The sequence below is a fragment of the Leucopleurus acutus genome, assembly GCF_964270905.1.
Source record: "Leucopleurus acutus genome assembly, chromosome: 11".
In the NCBI taxonomy this organism is placed as follows: Eukaryota; Metazoa; Chordata; class Mammalia; order Artiodactyla; family Delphinidae; genus Leucopleurus; species Leucopleurus acutus.
The window spans coordinates 58,496,097-58,514,337 of NC_139152.1; the positions used below are offsets into that span (position 1 = coordinate 58,496,097).

Below are 18,241 nucleotides of genomic sequence, written 5' to 3' on the forward strand. Positions count from 1 at the left end.
TAATATATATATAACTGAATCACTTTTCTGTACACTTGAAACACACGTTGTAAATTAACTATATTTCAATTAAAAAGAAGTTTTTTAAGACATAGTTCTACAAACACGTCTTAAAATGGCAAACCCTCAGATGAGTAAACTCAGGAATGTTTACGATAACTATGAAAAAGATTAGAGGGGACAAAAAACAGATTATTTTGCTATTTTCCTTCTTAACCTCTCCATAGATTCCACCTTCCCATAAACCCCATAGTTTCCAATATATTAAAATAAAAATGCTGTTAAGTTTCATTTTCTATCTAGCCCACATTTGTCAGCAGTAAGAGTTATAAAATGTCCAAAATGTGAACATAATAGAAAAGTTAAGAAGGTAAAGTTTCCCCCAAAGATATGTGAATTTCAAACCTCTGAATTTGAGTTGGCGAAGAAGATACCAGTTCTTTTTTTTTTTAACTTTAAAAAAGCGGCAGTGTGTAAGAGTAAATCAAGAAAGGTAGAAACAGAATCACAAATAAAACCAGTAGGATTATGAACGATGAAACCTCACAATTTTCAATGTGACACTGCAATATGAAATAAGCAACAGTATTCCCCAAACTTTTTATGGCCAGTATCTTTTTTCTCCCTCTAACAATCTAAGGCAACTTCACGTAACAAAGTTCCTGTACTAGTAAAAACAAAGGCTAATGAAACTTGGGCTTCTGATGTAATACTGCAAATCTGATTTTACACTGTCTCAGATTCCACCAGTTTGGCCCCCATCCATAACACGTTCATGTTAAAAAGCAATACACCCAATAAAGCAATTTTAAGAAATAACGCTACAGTTTGACACATGGGTGGGGATTACCAAAGAACCGCCTACGTTAAGTATACTGACACAGGGAAAACAAGCGGTTCTGACGGTTCCGAAAAGTTACTCATCTCACAGATCTGAGAAGACGCTAAAGGGAACTTCAGTGACACACCCAGGGCAGACCGCCACGTTAAGGATACAACTCTTCCGAGGTGGAGAGGGCTCTCGCCAGCTCTGACTGCTGCCGAATCCGGATCCAGCTCCTCCTCCCAGAGGAGGTCTGCCCCCCGGCTTGCCTCCTCGCTCACCCCCTCCTCGCCCCCGACTCCAGCGACTCCCACCCCGGTAAGGCCTGCCTCGAAAACGGAAACGGTCCAAGGCGATGTGGCTCCGTTCCCAAAAGGACGGCCGGGGGCTGCTTTCGGACAGTGAGCTCGAAGGCATCCGCACGGAGGGCGGGTGAGACCGGAACGGCTCTTTGGGTCGGTAGCTGCTGTGTCCCCTGAGGTGGCCCCGCTCCGACGCGTGCCGCGAGCGTGAAAAATTCCTCAGCTGCTGCTGAGAAGAGGACGATGACGAGGAGGAGCCACCGCCTCCGCCGGATCCACCGCCCCGGGCCGGGTGAGGAGGCCTTCGCCGCGGGTACGGTAACAGCCCGCCGCCACTGCTGGTGCTGCTGCTCCGGCTCCGTACCTGGCTGTTATTATCGTCGTCGCTGATCTCCCCATCTTCAAGCTCCCCTTCTTCCTTGGGCGAGAGGCCACTGGAGGCCGGGGCCGGAGTATCTGCAGTCGCCATCCCGGGAGCAGCGCGTTCCACACAACCTTAGCGCTCTGTCCGGGGATCCGCCCGTCAGCTGCCTTCCTGCTCAGTTTCCTTCTTTCTCAACGGACCCGGTCGGTGCGGCCTTACCCTACTTGCTCACCTAGCGGGCTCTGCTCCCCAACTTCCCCGCACCCCAGCTCTTTCTCGCCGGACCGTCGCAACCCACTTCCCTGCCCTAGCGCCCCCTTGCTCCTCCGCGATCTGGGCTCTTCCGCCTCGCGAGAAGAGAGCTCTGGAAGTGGCTCTGCTCGTGACGTCACTTCCTGCGACACGCAGGAAACAAGGCTCCCAGTTCACGCGATAATAATTAGGACAACGCGATTCTCACTGGGAGTTGTAGTCTTTTTTTTTGGCTCTCGCTTAGAGTTTGTCCTTCCAGTCTGAGGCCCGTCCCCACTCCAGACGCTGCTTTGGGGTTTCTGGGTGCCTGGCGGGGTAGGCGGGCCCGTTCTTAATCTCGGCCGTGAGAGTTTCGGGGCCATGGGAGGGACACACGTCTTTTTTTTAATTGCTCGGAGGACAGCTGCTGAAGGGAAGCAGTAGTCCTACTCCCTTTTGGGAGCCTGAGAGAGGACGGGGTGCGTCCACCATGTTGGTGAAGGCAAACGAAGGGAATTAGAGCTCCAGGACTGTCGGCTCCTGTGGCTCAAGTCCGCCATATTAATAAAGAGAAAGGGAAGGCTAACACCCCCCCTCCCCGCACACATACGTACACCCTTTCTTCCCACCTAGCTCCCTCAGCTTAGCTGGGTGGGCCCTTCCCCAGCCTCGCTTGCCCAGTCTCTTCCCGAAGAAAGCGTAGCAGCCCGCGCCTCAAATTAGGCTTAAGACAGCGCCGAATGAGGGCGAAAGGGAAATGCCGACCAATTGCGCCGCGGCGGGTTGTGCTACTACCTACAACAAGCACATTAACATCAGCTTCCACAGGTAACCTGGGCAGGGAGTGGGGGTGACGGAAACGGGAGTTCCTAGGCTGGGTATCGCTTGTGTGGAAAGAACAGGATTCTACTAATTCTAATAACTTCGCTAGCTAGCTAGCTAGTAGCAGGGACGCATCGTTTTTGCCCTTTGTGTGTGTTTCTCAAATCTGTCCAATTTTTCGCTCCCTTCGGGGAAGGTTTACTCACTTTGTAAAAGAGAGCCAAGTTCTCTCCGTAATTACTCCTTCTCTAGAAAGTGACAGGAGGATACCTTAATTTTCTATTCTTTTACTCCCTATGTGTTACACCAAGTTTTGATATTAATGACGCCATAAGAGGAAGCAAGATCTGCCTTTTCAAGTCAGCAGTCACCTAAAAAGCCTGCTGTGTTCCCGTATAATTAGTCAATTCTCACTAGCTGGATTGACATGGGAAGCATTTAAATTTCAAATAGTCACGCACAGTAACTCTGCGGAAAAATTGAGTCATCATCGTAAGTAGCCGTGGAATTAAGCGATGTTAATGAAAGTGGAAAAAATAAGCTTTCTATTCTTACTAGAACAGAGTAATATAAAAAGAACCCAGGTTATGTTTTGCCTTCGTTTGCTGGAAGAGCAATCAAAATTCTTTATTTCTGTCAAATCAGAACTCTGGAAAGCGCTTTGAACCCTACATGAAACATAATAAATACTTGGTAAATGTTTACCTTCTCTGCAAGTGCCTGCCATATGCCTGAAGAAAAGAAGCATTCAAAAAGTTAAGTACAAACAGTTCTGATTTTATATACCTCACAACTTAAGATCTTAGAATGTAGAAAATTATATCCTTGACCTTTCTCCCTACTTCATTATGACAAAGTGTACCCACTTATTAAAAGTTACCACTTAAAAAAAAAATCCTTGTGGTGTTTCTGTTTTTCATCTACTTCATGCAAATGTAGTGCTTTATTCATTCATCCATCAAATGTGTACCAAGCTCTTATTTCCCCGACATGGTGCTAGGGATCCAGAGAATTCTTAACCTTCCTGGAGTTGGAATGAGAAAGACCAACATAAATAATCGTGGTCAAGTGCCAAAGAAGAGACCTTCAGGGTCTCTAACTTAGCCTTGGAAAGTCAAAGAACACTTCTCAAAGGATGTGAAATTTCAAACGAGACCAAAAGATGACATAGATTTGGTCCTGTACGATACTTAAAGGATTTTCTGTTTTATCCAATGAGTACTTGAGAAGCTATGGAGGGCTTAAAAAGAATGGCGTGATTAGATTTGTATATTAAAAAGCCCTCAGGCTGCAGTGCAGAGAATTACAGTGTTACTTAAAGAGCTGGTCAAGCATCATCAAGAGATGAATTTGACAGAAAGGAGCTTATTACAGAATGTTAATGCACCTGCTATTTCACAGGGATATCCTGCTACAGCATCAACTGAACTAAATGTACTTCTGTTGCTGGCACAATCAGCACTAGATTAGGAGAGGTGAGCGTTGATAGAGAAAAAAGTTGGGAACCTGTAGTAAAACAATGGAGAGTCCACCCAGTGGCCTAGACTACAGTGGTACTGACAGTAGAGATGGAAAGTGGACAGGCTTGAGAAATGTTTGAGGAGAAACTACCATATATGGTCATTTGATTTGGAAGATGAGGGGGAGGGAGGATTCAAGGGACCAATAATGAATGTTTAGGAGATGCACAGTGGTACCCTAACATACATACCTCCTCTCCGTGTTTGACTGTTTGCTATGAAATTAACATTTTCATGTGTAACCCCAGAAGTTTAGGTGTTAAAATAACATTATTTATAATAAAATTAATCCCTATTTCATAATTAACACTATTCACTCCTTTCCTAGGACATTGGTAGACTTCTTTATCCCCATGTACAGCTTATATTGCCTAAACTTACTGTCACCATTTTTCTTTTACTCAGCCCATTCCAGTCTAAGTGTTGCCAATAATAATCTTTTGAAACTGTTCTTGCTAACATAAATTGTCACTCCAGCGTCCTTTTTTCATGGCATGTGATCATTTCCTCCTTGAAATACTCTCTACTTTGAATTATTTGACACTAATTTTGTGATTTTCATCTTACTTTTTTGGCCTAACTTCAGTCTCCTCTGCCACTCCACCCCCTGACCAAGGTCTTCCCACCCTTATCAAAAGGATTGCAATGGTTCCTGTGGTCTTGGTTAACATTTACCTGTTAATGCCTCCCAAATCAATACCTCTGGTCCAACTCTCTCTAATGAGTTTTAGACCTATCGGTAAAGTGTCTCAGTTATTTCCCTGGTCTCTTCAGTTCCTCACATTCAGTGTACTAAAACTGTACTACTGAACTTGCCCTTCTCCCAAACCTACACCACTTCCCATATTCCCTTTCTCAGTAAATGGAAACAGCATCCACCCAGAAACTAGGAGGTCATCCTCCCTTGACTTCTCACCATTCCCTCTCAGTTGGATTATTACAACAACCTTTTAACTGGTTCACTGCTTCCATTCATGCGCTCCTAACCGCTCTTCTATAATCAATAGTGTGTTGCTAAATTTTTAACAACAGGATTTCCAGGAAAGGGGGAAAGCCCTGATTTGTAATGTTTGTCCAATTTCCATGATATAAATACTCCCACCATAACTGGTTATAAGCTACCAATATGACATCACTGATCATGGAGTTGGGGAGAAACGTGCAATACTACCCTATTCTATAGCATTTATTCCATACAGGTGTAACAGACATAAGTAACCTGAAGAGTATAGACAACAGTAAAATAATTAGGAAGTGATGGGTTTTTAGTATTTATTACCTTTGTTTTTAATTTATTTAAATGCAAACTTACATAATTTAATTTTTAATAATGGCCGTGTTTAACAACCAGTTAAAACATTTTCTGTTGACAGCTCTAAATTAGGCCTCTTAATGGCTTACCAATGCCATTTTGGATAAAGTTCAAAATTACTCTTTAACTTGGAAAGTTCTCCATCTTCGTTTCATGTCATAACACTCTTCCTGTCCCCAAGATACTCTTTAACACTCTTCACTACTACCATCCTAATTTCCCTAGCTAATTCGTACTGTCTTAAGGCCTCTTGACGAGATTAGCTCTTCCTGTTTTATGGTTCCGTGCAATCCTGTACTTACCCTTTTATAAACTCATGACACTTGTAATTACTTTTATAATAATAATAAACAGCATTTATTTAGTATTTACCACATACTATGCATTGGGCTGAGCATTTACTCACAATGTCTCATTTAATCCCTAGAACCACACTAGGTACCGTTATTACTCCACTTTATGGATGATGAAACTGAGGCCTAAAAAGATTAAACAACATTCTTAAAGTCACCCAGCTATTACATGAAGGAGCTGGGATTGATACCTGGTTTGATTACAGAGACTATTTTCAGCCACTCTTTTCTACTACATCAAGCTATTTGATTCTCTACCTTCCCCAGTATACCCACATAGAAGGTAGACATCATAAAGGTAGATCAATTTTGTTTACTACTATGTCTTCAGTGCCTAGGACAGTGCTTGGAATGTAAGAGGCATTCAGCTGTTAAAGACCCAAGCAAAATAGCATTGTTAAAATACTGAGTGATTTTCCAAAAGTACTAATGTTTCTGAAAGCCTGGTTCTATTATTGTGTAAACGAGAATATATCCATCTATTAACACCACGTTAATTTTTTAAAATTAATATTTACATGATTTATTATTACTTAAATTCAGTTTATGGGCTGCTTCTCCCACCCTTTGAATTTGCTGAGAAAAATCCAAGCAACACGTGCAAAAACATGATTAAGGTTAATACTGTATAAAACATTATCTAAAATCAAATATAAAATTGTTGATTATTCTTATTTTATTTCAACACAGGTAATCTAAAGATTATTTAGTAATGCCAAACTAACTCCATTACTTTGTATATTCATTGATTCACTCGAAAAGTTCATTGAATGCTTACTAACAGGAAAAAGTAGTGAAAAAACAGCTCCTAACCAGGAGAAACCTGTGATCTAGTGGTGGAGATAGAAAAGTAAACAATTAGAATACAGTTATATTAGTGCTATATGATATAGGAACATCTGACCAAGTCTTCTGATCATAAAAAAACTTGTTAGGAACATGGGATTCCTAAACTGAGTCTTAAAAGAAAGAAGTAGAATTTGATCACGTTAAGGTCCAATTGGAGACGTTGGTTTCATAATTTAAAACTTTTTTTTAGTTTAAAAACGAGCTAAAAGGGGAGGGGGTGAAAGATAATATTTGAAAGAAAGTCTTCATATATCTGAAGAGTCTTATACAAATGCTAATACAATAGTGCTGATAGTACTTATTTGTGCTTGAAGTCCCAAGAAGAAGAAGTGTGCTTATAAACTAAAGCTTAATTTTTAGCTTAATCCTCAGGAAACATTTTCAGATCACTTTGAGATGAGAAAGTGATCAGAAAGCTTTGAGATGAGAATACATTACTATTAAGAGGTGAGGGCTAGGCCGAGTAGATAAAGTCTCCATTAGAGAGACTTGTATTTCTAGTGAAATGCAAAACAACGTACATATATGAAAACATGTGAACTGCAGAGTGACACACGAATGTTATCCTCAGGTGAGGGTGTGTTTGGGGCAGTGGGGGTGGGGACATGAGATGGCAGGGTGTCTAAGTAAGTAAGTCTGGGCCTTCACCTCTGTGGCCCTCCCTGCTGGTAATTTGAGCATGCCTAGTATATCTGACACAGCCAAAGCTGTTACCTAATGAAGCTTCAGTTGGGGGTTTTTGAGCCACATGATCTTCTAACATAAATTTAATGGTTCTTTTTAGGTACTAGTGAGTTCATAATTAATACTTCAAGGATAAGGTAGTCAAACTAAAGAAGAGTTCAAACTTATTACATGTGAATGTTGATTTCTCTATTTGCAAGTCAGTCAACACAGTTACCATTCGAATTTTTAGACAGTCCCTTATATTCTTCTCTTCCTTAACAGGTGTACACTGGGTGCATATCAGTATATTTTATATCTGAAATAAATATAAAAGGAAGAACATTCCTGCTGGGCTTGTCATCAGCATATTACTTTTTGTAGTAATTAATTATGCCTTCTACTGTACAACATAGCTTAAGAGGTCATTTTTTAAAAATATATGCAGTTTAACTTCATGCAAGTAATATAGTGAATTATAAATTCATATATTCTGTATTTACATTAATTAAGCAAATTTTTGTTGAGTCCCAACTGTTTGCAAGGCACTACGTAAGTGTTAAAGTTAGATAAAAAGATAAAATGAGGGCTTTCCTGGTGGCGCAGTGGTTGAGAGTCCACCTGCCGATGCAGGGGACATGGGTTCGTGCTCCGGTCCGGGAAGATCCCACATGCCGCGGAGCGGCTGGGCCCGTGAGCCATGGCCGCTGAGCCTGCGCGTCCGGAGCCTGTGCTCCACAAAGGGAGAGGCCACAATAGTGAGAGGCCCGCGTACTGCAAAAAAAAAAAAAAAAAAAGATAAAATGATCCATGTCCTCGAGAAACTTATAATCTTCTTTGATTTCACTGTAAATTTATTAAAATGGAAAATTACAAAGCAATGTAGTAAGTATCATAATGAACACAGAGGAAGGAATACCAGAATCTGTCTTGATAAAATTTAATCTGTAGATGATCTGATTTGTCTTGACCACGTACATGAGCAGCAGATCAAAGCACTGTAAAATTATTCCTGCTTATAATGGATCTACATAAATTTGATCTAGATCAGTTTAGTCTTGTTTATTTTCCTGCCCTTGTTAAGGACTAGTTTGGGAAGAAAGGCCTCTTTTTAAAACCCTGAAAAATTAAACCACTTAAGTTAGTTTTTTGTTAACTTTTTTACAACTTATAAAAATGAGCATGAATTGGTTTCTGTTCCAGTATCTGGATACCGGAAATTGTTAAATTTATATGTAAATGTAAGACACTTTAAATTGTTACCTTTCAAATTTTCTTTTAACCATTGAGGTACAACCAGAATTGTGATAGTTGGAATTTGAGTTGCCTTTTTTTTTTTTTTTTTTAAAGGTTTCCTTTGGATCCTAAAAGAAGAAAAGAATGGGTTCGCCTGGTTAGGCGCAAAAATTTTGTGCCAGGAAAACATACTTTTCTTTGTTCAAAGCACTTTGAAGCCTCCTGTTTTGACCTAACAGGACAAACTAGACGACTTAAAATGGATGCTGTTCCAACCATTTTTGATTTTTGTACCCACATAAAGTCCATGGTAAGTAATACTACTTTTACGCCATTTTAACCATTTTTAGAATCCATCCCTTTTTGTTTGTAACATGGAACAATTAAGAATATATTGAGGGCTTCCCTGGTGGCGCAGTGGTTGAGAGGCTGTCTGCCGATGCAGGGGACAGGGGTTCGTGCCCCGGTCCGGGAAGATCCCACATGCCGCGGAGTGGCTAGGCCCGTAAGCCATGGCCGCTGAGCCTGCGCGTCCGGAGCCTGTGCTCCGCAACGGGAGAGGCCGCAACAGGGAGAAGAGGCCTGCGTACCGCAAAAAAAAAAAAAAAAGAAAAGAATAGAAATTCATATATAATGCTGTGCCTCAAGAAAACTGCAAAACTGAAGTAAAGATGCAGGCTAGAATTAGTGCTCAGCACTCCTGACTCCAATATTCTTTCCCCAACCTAAACTGTTTTATTATATTGGAATTTTACATCATTGTTTATTATTATCAATAATTGACCCATTGGTAAAACTGAGAAATGGTAATGAAACCTCCAGCATCGCTCTGCTCTGATTTTAAGATGATATGCAAATAATGTGTGTTAAGTGCTTTCAGGGCAGCACACCCAAAGAATACCAGAGTTACACCAAAGAATATAAGTTCAGAGGGAGGCATAACAGGAAACCTCATAGAGCTCAGGCATTTCGGCTGGGCTTGAGCTTGGAGTTTGGAACGTAGGAGAGGGTTCTTGACTTTGCACAGCGCAGCTGCAATAGCATGATGAGAACAAAAGATAATGAGTTGAGGAGTGAATGAAAAATAAGTGTTAGCAAGTGATATTTAAAAGGAAGGAGAAATTTAAGGTATAGTATGAATGTATTAAAACAATGTTTTATCTTTAGGGAAGATCTGATCAGAGGGGCAAAAGCTAGCTGAGAAAGACAGGGTCACTGAAAGGTTCAGAAGGGAGGTTGTCAGAGTGGAAATTGAAAAGTGCCTTTCCCTCATGTAAGAATCCTCAAAGAAATGTCAACAAAATAAAGAGTTTAGCTTTGAAAAGGAAGATAGACATCTTTTCCTCTCAGAGAGGAAAAATCACTGCTTTTCTTGAGTTATTTTTGACAGTTAAATTTGTAAATCTACATGAGTTACTATCTGAATGGAAGAGAAGGGAGAGGAGATTGTGGTAAACCAATTATCAGAAAAGCTCCAGGAGGGCAAGCATTTCATTTCTGAATCCTCAGAACCTCAAATAGTGCCTGGTACATAGTACAAACTCATATATTTATTGAATTTGAAGTATACCTTGTTTTTGACATTTTGATCATTTATTCATTCAACAGATGTTTACTAAACTTTACATTATGTCAAAATCCAAGTTAGATGCTGGGAATATACAGATCAAAAAAGAGTCCCTGCCAATTCCCCTAGACAGAAGGAATGCCAGTTGTAGGTTTCATGAAGACAGGAACCATATTTATCTTACTTGTTCACTGTTGTGTCCCCAGGAATTCATAAATGAATTCCTGTGTTTCAATAAATGTTGAATGAAAGACAAAGCTATGAAATTAATCAAATAATCTGGGAACTATAAGTGGTTTAATATTATTGGAGTAAAAATTAAGATGGTGAATGGCAGCACTTCCCTGGTGGTGCAGCGGTTAAGAATCCGCCTGCCTGCCAATGCAGGGGACACGGGTTCGAGCCCTGGTCTGGGAAGAATCCACATGCTGTGGAGCAACTAAGCCCATGTGCCACAGCTACCAAGCCTGCGCTCTAGAGCCCACGTGCCACAATTACTGAAGCCTGCACTCCTAGAGCCTGTGCTCCACAACAAGAGAAGCCACCGCAATGAGAAGCCCGAGCACCGCAACAAAGAGTAGCCCCCGCTCGCCGCAACTAGAGAAAGCCCATACACAGCAATGAAGACCCAACTCAGCCAAAAGTTAATTAATTAATTTTTAAAAAGATGGTGAATGGCAGAATGGGGTGAGATCCTAAATGGTACAGTATGCCATGTAGATATTTTGGCATATAAAAAAGATATTTTTTTCTTTAAATAATAGGGAGGCAAAGAAGAATTTAGCCAGTATTAAATCATCAAATCTGTTAGAAAATTATTGTGTGGCAGAAAATAGACTAGTGAGAATCAAAATGAGCCAGAGATCAATAAAGAAGTTTTTAATATATTCAAGCCAGACATGAATGATATGGGCTTGATATGGGTAGTAGCATTAAGAATGATGGAGAGGAGGGACTTCCCTGGTGGTTCAGTGGTTAAGACACCGCGATTCCACTGCAGGGGGAGTGGATTTGATCCCAGGTCGGGGAAGATCCCACATGCTGCACAGTGTTGCAAAATAAATAAATAAAAATAAAAAAATTAAAAAAAAAAGAAATGAGAGTGAAAAAAAATGATGAAGAGGCGAGGATTTGTGATACAGATATTTAGGAGATAGAATTAATAGGACTTGATGACTAATTGAATGAAAGAGATAAAGGGAAAAAAGGGTCCTCAGGTTTCTGATTTGGAAAGAAAGTTTCTAGCCAGATTTTAAAACCTTGAATGTATCAATAAGATATAACTGTGCATAATTAATAGGTAAATCTATTCAGGAGCTTGATACTTTGGAATATGTTTGTATTAAGTAGGACCACAGGTCTGAAATATTAATCAAATTGAGAGGATAGTATTTACCTAAAAAAGAGATCAGATCAGTATGACAAATAAACCAAATGTCTAAATGCATTCTATACTGGCCTTAGAATATTGCAAAGAATTTTTTTAAGTCTCTACAGAATCATATTCAATAATTTGGAAGAGACCTAGGAAGTCCATTCTCTATTTCCAGACCAATGCTTTTATCTCTCTGGAGAGAAAAGACAAAAAGAAATAGGTGGCTGGAGTTAATTCAACCAGTTGAGAAACTTGAATCCATGACTACATGAGATAGGCTGCTGATGTTTCCTATCAAATTTTTAAAATCAGTTTTTAAAAGAGCAGTTTAAATACTGTTATCCAAAACAAAATTTACTTATTTGTGATATTCCATAATTTATGTTCAACCCTCTAATTTTATTCTGCTCAGAAACTCAAGTCAAGGAATCTTCTGAAGAAAAACAACAGTTGTACTCCAAACGGACCACCTAATTTAAAATCAAACATTAGTAGTCAGCAAGTACTACTTGAACACAGTTATGCCTTTAGGAACCCTATGGAAGCAAAAAAGAGGATAATTAAACTGGAAAAGGAAATAGCAAGTTTAAGAAGGAAAATGAAAACTTGCCTACAGAAGGAACGCAGAGCAACTCGAAGATGGATCAAAGCCACGTGCTTGGTGAAGAATCTAGAAGCAAATAATATATTACTTAAGGGCACATCAGAACACATTTTACCACCTGTCTTAAACAGTCTTCCTTTGGAAGATTTCAAGATTCTTGAACAAGATCAACAAGGTAAAACGTTACCAATTCTCTAACTGCAAAACAGACTAAAAGTACCTTCAATTAGGATTTGATGCTTGAACTTCATTCTGTTCAAAGGTAAAGATATTTAAGGAAATTATTCCAAAATTGGGTATTTAATAAAGTTTTACCTGAAGTAACAACGTTACTGCATAATTTATTTATGAAGACTTGGTTGCAAAAAAAAATGGAGAACTTCTTATGAAACTTATTTGAACGAGAATGGAAGTGCCTTATGTGAGAATCATGTACTTAAAATTTTTTCTAGGAAATTGTATGTTTGTAAAGTGTTTTGTGTTTTTGTCTTTTTAAACTTCTTTTAAAGAACAGTCTATGACAAGTAATGTTTTTAAATTATATTATAAAAAAATTTTTTCCTGTACCAAAGTTGGGATATTACATTCTAAGTAATTTGCCTAGTAGGAGTTAACCAACATGAAATAAAACTTTAAAACTGCTGGATTTTGTATTAATTAAATTATTATTTTTGGCACTGTGATTGGGTAAAATTTTAGGAAAAAACCTGAAGTACAGGGCAAGTTCTTTTATTTAAACTTTTCATATCTTTTTATCAGTAAAACTGAGCTAATCATGGCCTCCCTCATAACAAAATTAGCTTTTGCAATAGCTTGTAAAATATTTTGAAAATAGTATTTTCAAATGTGAAGTACCTTTGCATCATCCAAGTAACTCAGACTACTAAAAACAGGTAGCTGATTATATTCACCTTCTAAGAGAGTATGTTATGAAATAACAGAGATTGAGATCTAGCTTTTACTTTAAACAAAAAGATAAATGTATACCACATTTATTCTCATAATAAAAATATTACATATTCTATGTCAAAACTGATACGTTAATAGGCAAACATGCTACACAGTTCCATGTTAGGAATACTCCCTCTGTCCCCATGTGTGTTGATACCAAAATTCTTAAGCTTTCTTTTTTTTCCATAAACCCACAATAGAATTGAATTATAGAAAAGTACTTACCATATTAAATCTTTACAACTTATAACCTAAAATGAAGTCAATTTATCTTACACATCAGCTTGATTTTTGTCTCCTCTTTTAGTGAGAGTCAAATAGAGCAACCATACTGCATAACAAATAGAATGTAGATCTTTTTAAAAATACATGTGTCTCTGATAAAGCTATGCAAGTGCTAATTATTTTACAAAATAGAATATCAGAACTATTCTTATAGTTTCCATTTGAACAATTAAAGGGTTTGCCTTATTTTACCAGATAAATGTTTAATAAGAACCCTTTCCTTCAAACAGCTTTGGTCAAATCATGTAAAAATTTATTAATGTACAATCAGGTTACCCAGGCCTGATTTGAGCTTCTGACACCGCCATATGAAAGTAGCATATACATAATCACATATTACTGTAAATCCCTCCCATAAGGTAATGGCTACTTGGTGATAAAAATTTTTTTAAAACATTTGCTGAGATCCTAGCAAAAAGTCTTTTTATATTATTAGCACCCTTTCTTTTAATAAGGAATGCCTCCCAAGCAACTAGATGCACAAAGGCAGGAAACGTCTCTTTTAGTTATCATCAGGCACTTAAAATAAATATTTATGAAAATTCTTTTGTGTATAATGTAAACCTTGTTAGTCATGTTATCTTTTTTTTAAGTCATATTATCTTTAATATTGGATGTAGCTCCTTGGAATTGTCATTACATGTTTTCAACTATCTTTATATGGTTTCAAACATACACATCAGCAAACACTTACTGACCATTTCTATTTTATACCTCAAAATAAGTTGGGCAAGTAATCATTTAAACATAAACTATGTTTCCCAAGTATAAACTCTCACGTGGTTCACCGCCCCTCCCCAATACAAAACAAAACACTAATGCAGGCTGATTCCCATCTACAATAATACTCTGATATCTTAATATAACATTTTTTAAATCACAAAAATAAAGCATTATAAAATACAACAAGCTTTTGGCAAAGTTACTTAGACTTCATTTATTAATATTTGAGAGCACTGAATAATTCTAAAGTAAATTCTAAAGTAATTCTAAAGTAAAAATTTTTGCTGGTTTTTCCATGTCATTTTCATGTTACTGTTCCAATAACATGCTCCAAACTCTCCCTGCATCAAATTATTTTAACATACATCTGTCTACCTTAAAACTACTTTCATTCATAGAGAAAAACGTAAAAGGAATCTTTTAAAAATCCTGTTTTCAGTCTGTTGATAAACTTATCACTTAGCTCGTAGACCATAAAACTAATCAAAATTATAACAGTTCTTTGTCCTCTGCTTTGACACAACACATATCCTCTGTTTTATGCCTGTCATTCATTCTATGTCTACCAGGCACTAACCCCTACAAAGGACCAGCCAAAGGCTAGGATTTGATATAAAGATGAATATGACATGATTTTCTGCCCTTAAGTTGCTCAAAGTGTCTTGCGAGAAACAAATATTATTCATAATACAATGTGATAAATGCTATGAAAGATGTATGTGTGAAGCACTTTGAATTGGAATTTAATGAGAACGTGTAAACTTTAGACCTTTTTACAATGAACCAGTTTTCTTTTGAAACAAACAGATTTTCTTCTTATAATGACTTACCAAAGGAGATTTTCTAGAAGGACATGGGTGTTGACCTGAATCACATACAGTGTTTATTTAATGAATTGTAAGACTTTTTCTTCCCCGTTAAAATGAACACTGAACAAATTTGTTGTTAATGATATCTTGTTAAAAGGAAAACATAAGTAAGTAAAATATTATATCAAAGCCAAGACTGGAGTTTGACATTTGATGTTTTTACTAAACAACAAACCCTACTATCACGAATTTTTAAAAATAATTTTAACTCAGAGTCTTAAAGTAAACAAAGCACTATGGCACCAGTTAGTTCTCTTACTTGCTCTTCACACATATTCTGTGTGGTAGGTGGTATTATCTCAATTTATAGATGAAGAAATCCTTGTTAATGTAATTTATTTATTCCTTCAGACATTTATAATGTGTCAGCTGGCACAAGGGATAGAAATGCAGTAATCTAGGAAGTTCTAGATTGAACACTGGTCTTCAGCCTCCAAATCCTCTTCTCTGACCTCTACATTATAACCTTCTGTTAAATATATGAATCATTAAAATAGGACAGGTTATGTGTCTCAAAAAACTAAAATAAAAAATATTGTGTGTATATATACAGTAAAGACAGTCTGTGAAGTCATTGTTGATCTCTTCGAGGTAGACTTTATAATGTTGGGTTTTTCTAATCTCATTTCTCAATTTTAGAATACGGGTAAATTTTAATTTTGGTATAATATAGAAAGTGGTTCCTCTTTATGTCAGAATATGGGATTGTTTTAGTATTTAGACAGTTGGAAACTTCATAAAATTAATGATTTTATAATGTATATTAAACAATTGCATATTGTTTTCACAAAAAAATGTATTCTGAGTATGTTGATATTAAAAACTTTTCCAAGGAAATTACTGTCATGCCTATTATTTCTAAAATATGTACATAAACATTTCTGTGGAAATCCGTCCCCTAAATTGATCCCGTAAAATACTTCTGTAGAAGTCTGCCTCCTTAAATTGAAGCAAACTGTAAGCAAAATAAAGATATGTAAAGCCTAGAAGAGGAATTATCATTTTCATTTTATGGCTCAAATTAAATCTAAACATACATTATAGTTTATTTGCACTGTTTTAAATACTGGTTATACAATCTATACCAGATATATGAAGGGCTATAAAAATGTTCTGTCTACCTTGACAATAATTTGAGGCTCACACAGAGATTTATTTGTAGATATGCTTACCAAAGCATTATTTTAATAGCAAGGAAATAAGATATGATTTTTTCTTATTAATTTTTTCTAAGTATTAAAATATTATTTAGTACTTTAATTTAAAAAACACTTTTAACATTCACTAAGAGACACTGAGCAAACTAGAATGAACCAGATGGAAATGGTTCCTGTCCTCAAGTCTACGGGGGGAAAAAAAAAATTCCATTTGTTTATTCCTGCCCTCACTGTCCCCTACCGTCTTCCTAATGCCCTTTCAGAATAAGTTGAATCTAAAACAACATACCAGTCTTCAAATTGCTGCCTAAGCTTTTAAAATTTGTGCTCCAAAAGCTTAAAAAAATAAAAACTTTGGGTTCAATGCCAAGAAAGCAGATACGTGCCTATATCTCAGATGAATTTTCAGTTTAATTATTTAGCTAGTATTTCAGACCTTTTATGTCTAAATCCTCCATTCTCATGAATTTCTATTTTCACTCTCTCAACCACCACATCTTTACATATTGCCCTTACTTTAGCTTGGTCATTTAGCAATCTCCCTGTCATCTTTTAAGTATTAGCTCTGATGCTCCCTCTCTCTCTGTGACACTTTTCCTTAATGTACCAAAGTGACATAAGTGCTTCTCTCCTTGAGTCCTGTTTTATACATAACTTGGATAAAGTCATCATCTCATTATAATGTTATTGTCTACACATCTGTCTTCATTTTCTGTGTTCCTTCAAGGCAGTGTGTGTTTGTGTGTATGTTTTTTTCTTTTTGGGACTCAGGGGTCTGGCATGTATATATTAGCCATTCTAATATTAGCACATTTCTCTTTAGATTTCACAAAATCTAAATCACTCCTTTGGCTTAGATTCAAAGTGACTGTACATAGAACCCACTGATATTTTCCTAGCATCAGTAAGTGCTTTTTGCCATTGGGATGATTTGTACAATTGATATTATGTATCAAATGTCTATCCCAGAAAATGTTTATGTCAAAGAACACTTAAACATAAATAGGTATTTATATTGTGAAATTTAAAGATTATTACTCCAACAATGAATTTTCAGTCTGTTGCTCTGATTACAATAACAATTCTCAAACTGTAATGTTTTCTGAGGGAAAGTAATCTGTGGTAAAACAATTAACTCTGTTGGAAAGATTTAACAAAAGTGTTCAAAGTTTCTTAACTTCTCAGAGCCTTTAGTGCACTCTCATAGTCCTATGAGGAAACAAACTTTCTGAACCTTAAATTTGATCAGAGGTATTTTGGAGGGGAGGTGGTGGTGGAGGGTAGCGTACCTACCAATATCTTGAGGAATATAGTTTAGAAAACGCTTAACCATAAAATTCTCTGTTGCTAGAAAGTGGCTTTTAAAGCAAATAGAAAAAGACTTTGTTGAAATGTTTTCAGATTAAGTCTCTAAACATTATCAGATTGTAAAATCATTGTTTCTTTTTAAAGAATATTTTAACTACATTAATTCCCCCAAATTGTTTCAGCCTTAAGCTCAAATAACTTGTTTTATGAAGAACGACAGCAATAATTGGACACCGGGAAAAAATGGAAGAGGAATATTCATTTGAAGACTCAGTCACCAACACTGTTACTATTTAATAAGCAATTTTAGCTACGTATTCATGAGAGAGAAAATCATCTGTGACATTCAGGAACTAGCCAGACAAAGCTAGCCTTCATTGTTGTTAGAAGATGGCCTGCACAGCCCATGGTTTCCTATTAGACACAAAAATCTCATAGAACACCAAAATCAGGCAAGATAACCCTGTAACTGTACTAAAGTGAAGGGGGGGGAAAAAGCAATACCAGTTCATAATTTTGTCTAAGCAAAGACTAAAACAAGGTCACTATGCAAACCACAAAAATATTAGGTTTTATTAATAATAACTATGCCTAATTGTCTAGTATCACTAATTGGATTACTCCAATTACTTACCTGTGCTGAACAGAACCAGACAAAACTTAAGTGGGCACATAATTTCTGCATAAAGACTACATATGCATATAGTAAGAGAAGTCCACTACTGTTTAGTCCTACTTCACAAATTTGGTTCTCAGGTAATTAATCGTATGCCTTACCAAAGGAAAGGGCTTCAAATAGTCTTGGCATATAATACAGTGTGAGTTTTCAAAAAGTAATTACTTTTAGCAGGTTAAAACACGTTTGGGTACTATGTCTGAAAGTGAGTTGCTTCCTCTTTTTACACTATCAGCAATTAACTGAAAAAG

The 18,241-nt window shown here is 37.2% G+C and overlaps 2 protein-coding genes across 3 annotated transcripts in view; one reads left to right on the forward strand and one right to left on the reverse strand.

Moving 5' to 3' along the window:
• ZFC3H1 (zinc finger C3H1-type containing) overlaps positions 1-1,773 on the reverse strand; it is a 49,463-nt gene extending 47,690 nt beyond the window's left edge. For both annotated transcript variants that reach the window (XM_082850600.1, XM_082850599.1), the window contains exon 1: positions 997-1,773. In XM_082850600.1, coding sequence (XP_082706726.1) covers positions 997-1,594 — 598 coding nt within the window. In that variant the 5' untranslated portion in view covers positions 1,595-1,773. The remainder of the gene's footprint in view (positions 1-996) is intronic.
• A 623-nt stretch (positions 1,774-2,396) lies between these two features.
• THAP2 (THAP domain containing 2) lies at positions 2,397-15,677 on the forward strand. The gene is made up of 3 exons (XM_082850898.1): positions 2,397-2,548; positions 8,590-8,785; positions 11,830-15,677. Exons 1-3 carry the CDS (start codon positions 2,478-2,480, stop codon positions 12,217-12,219), a joined length of 657 nt encoding a protein of 218 aa, XP_082707024.1. The 5' UTR covers positions 2,397-2,477; the 3' UTR covers positions 12,220-15,677.
• Positions 15,678-18,241: the final 2,564 nt, after the last annotated feature.

Coding starts and splice junctions, on each gene's coding strand:
- THAP2 (XM_082850898.1), top strand. CDS start 2,478: ATGCCGACCAATTGCGCCGCGGCGGGTTGTGCTACTACCTACAACAAG. Junction 2,549..8,589: donor ATTAACATCAGCTTCCACAG/GTAACCTGGGCA, acceptor TTTTTTTTAAAG/GTTTCCTTTGGATCCTAAAA. Junction 8,786..11,829: donor GTACCCACATAAAGTCCATG/GTAAGTAATACT, acceptor TATTCTGCTCAG/AAACTCAAGTCAAGGAATCT.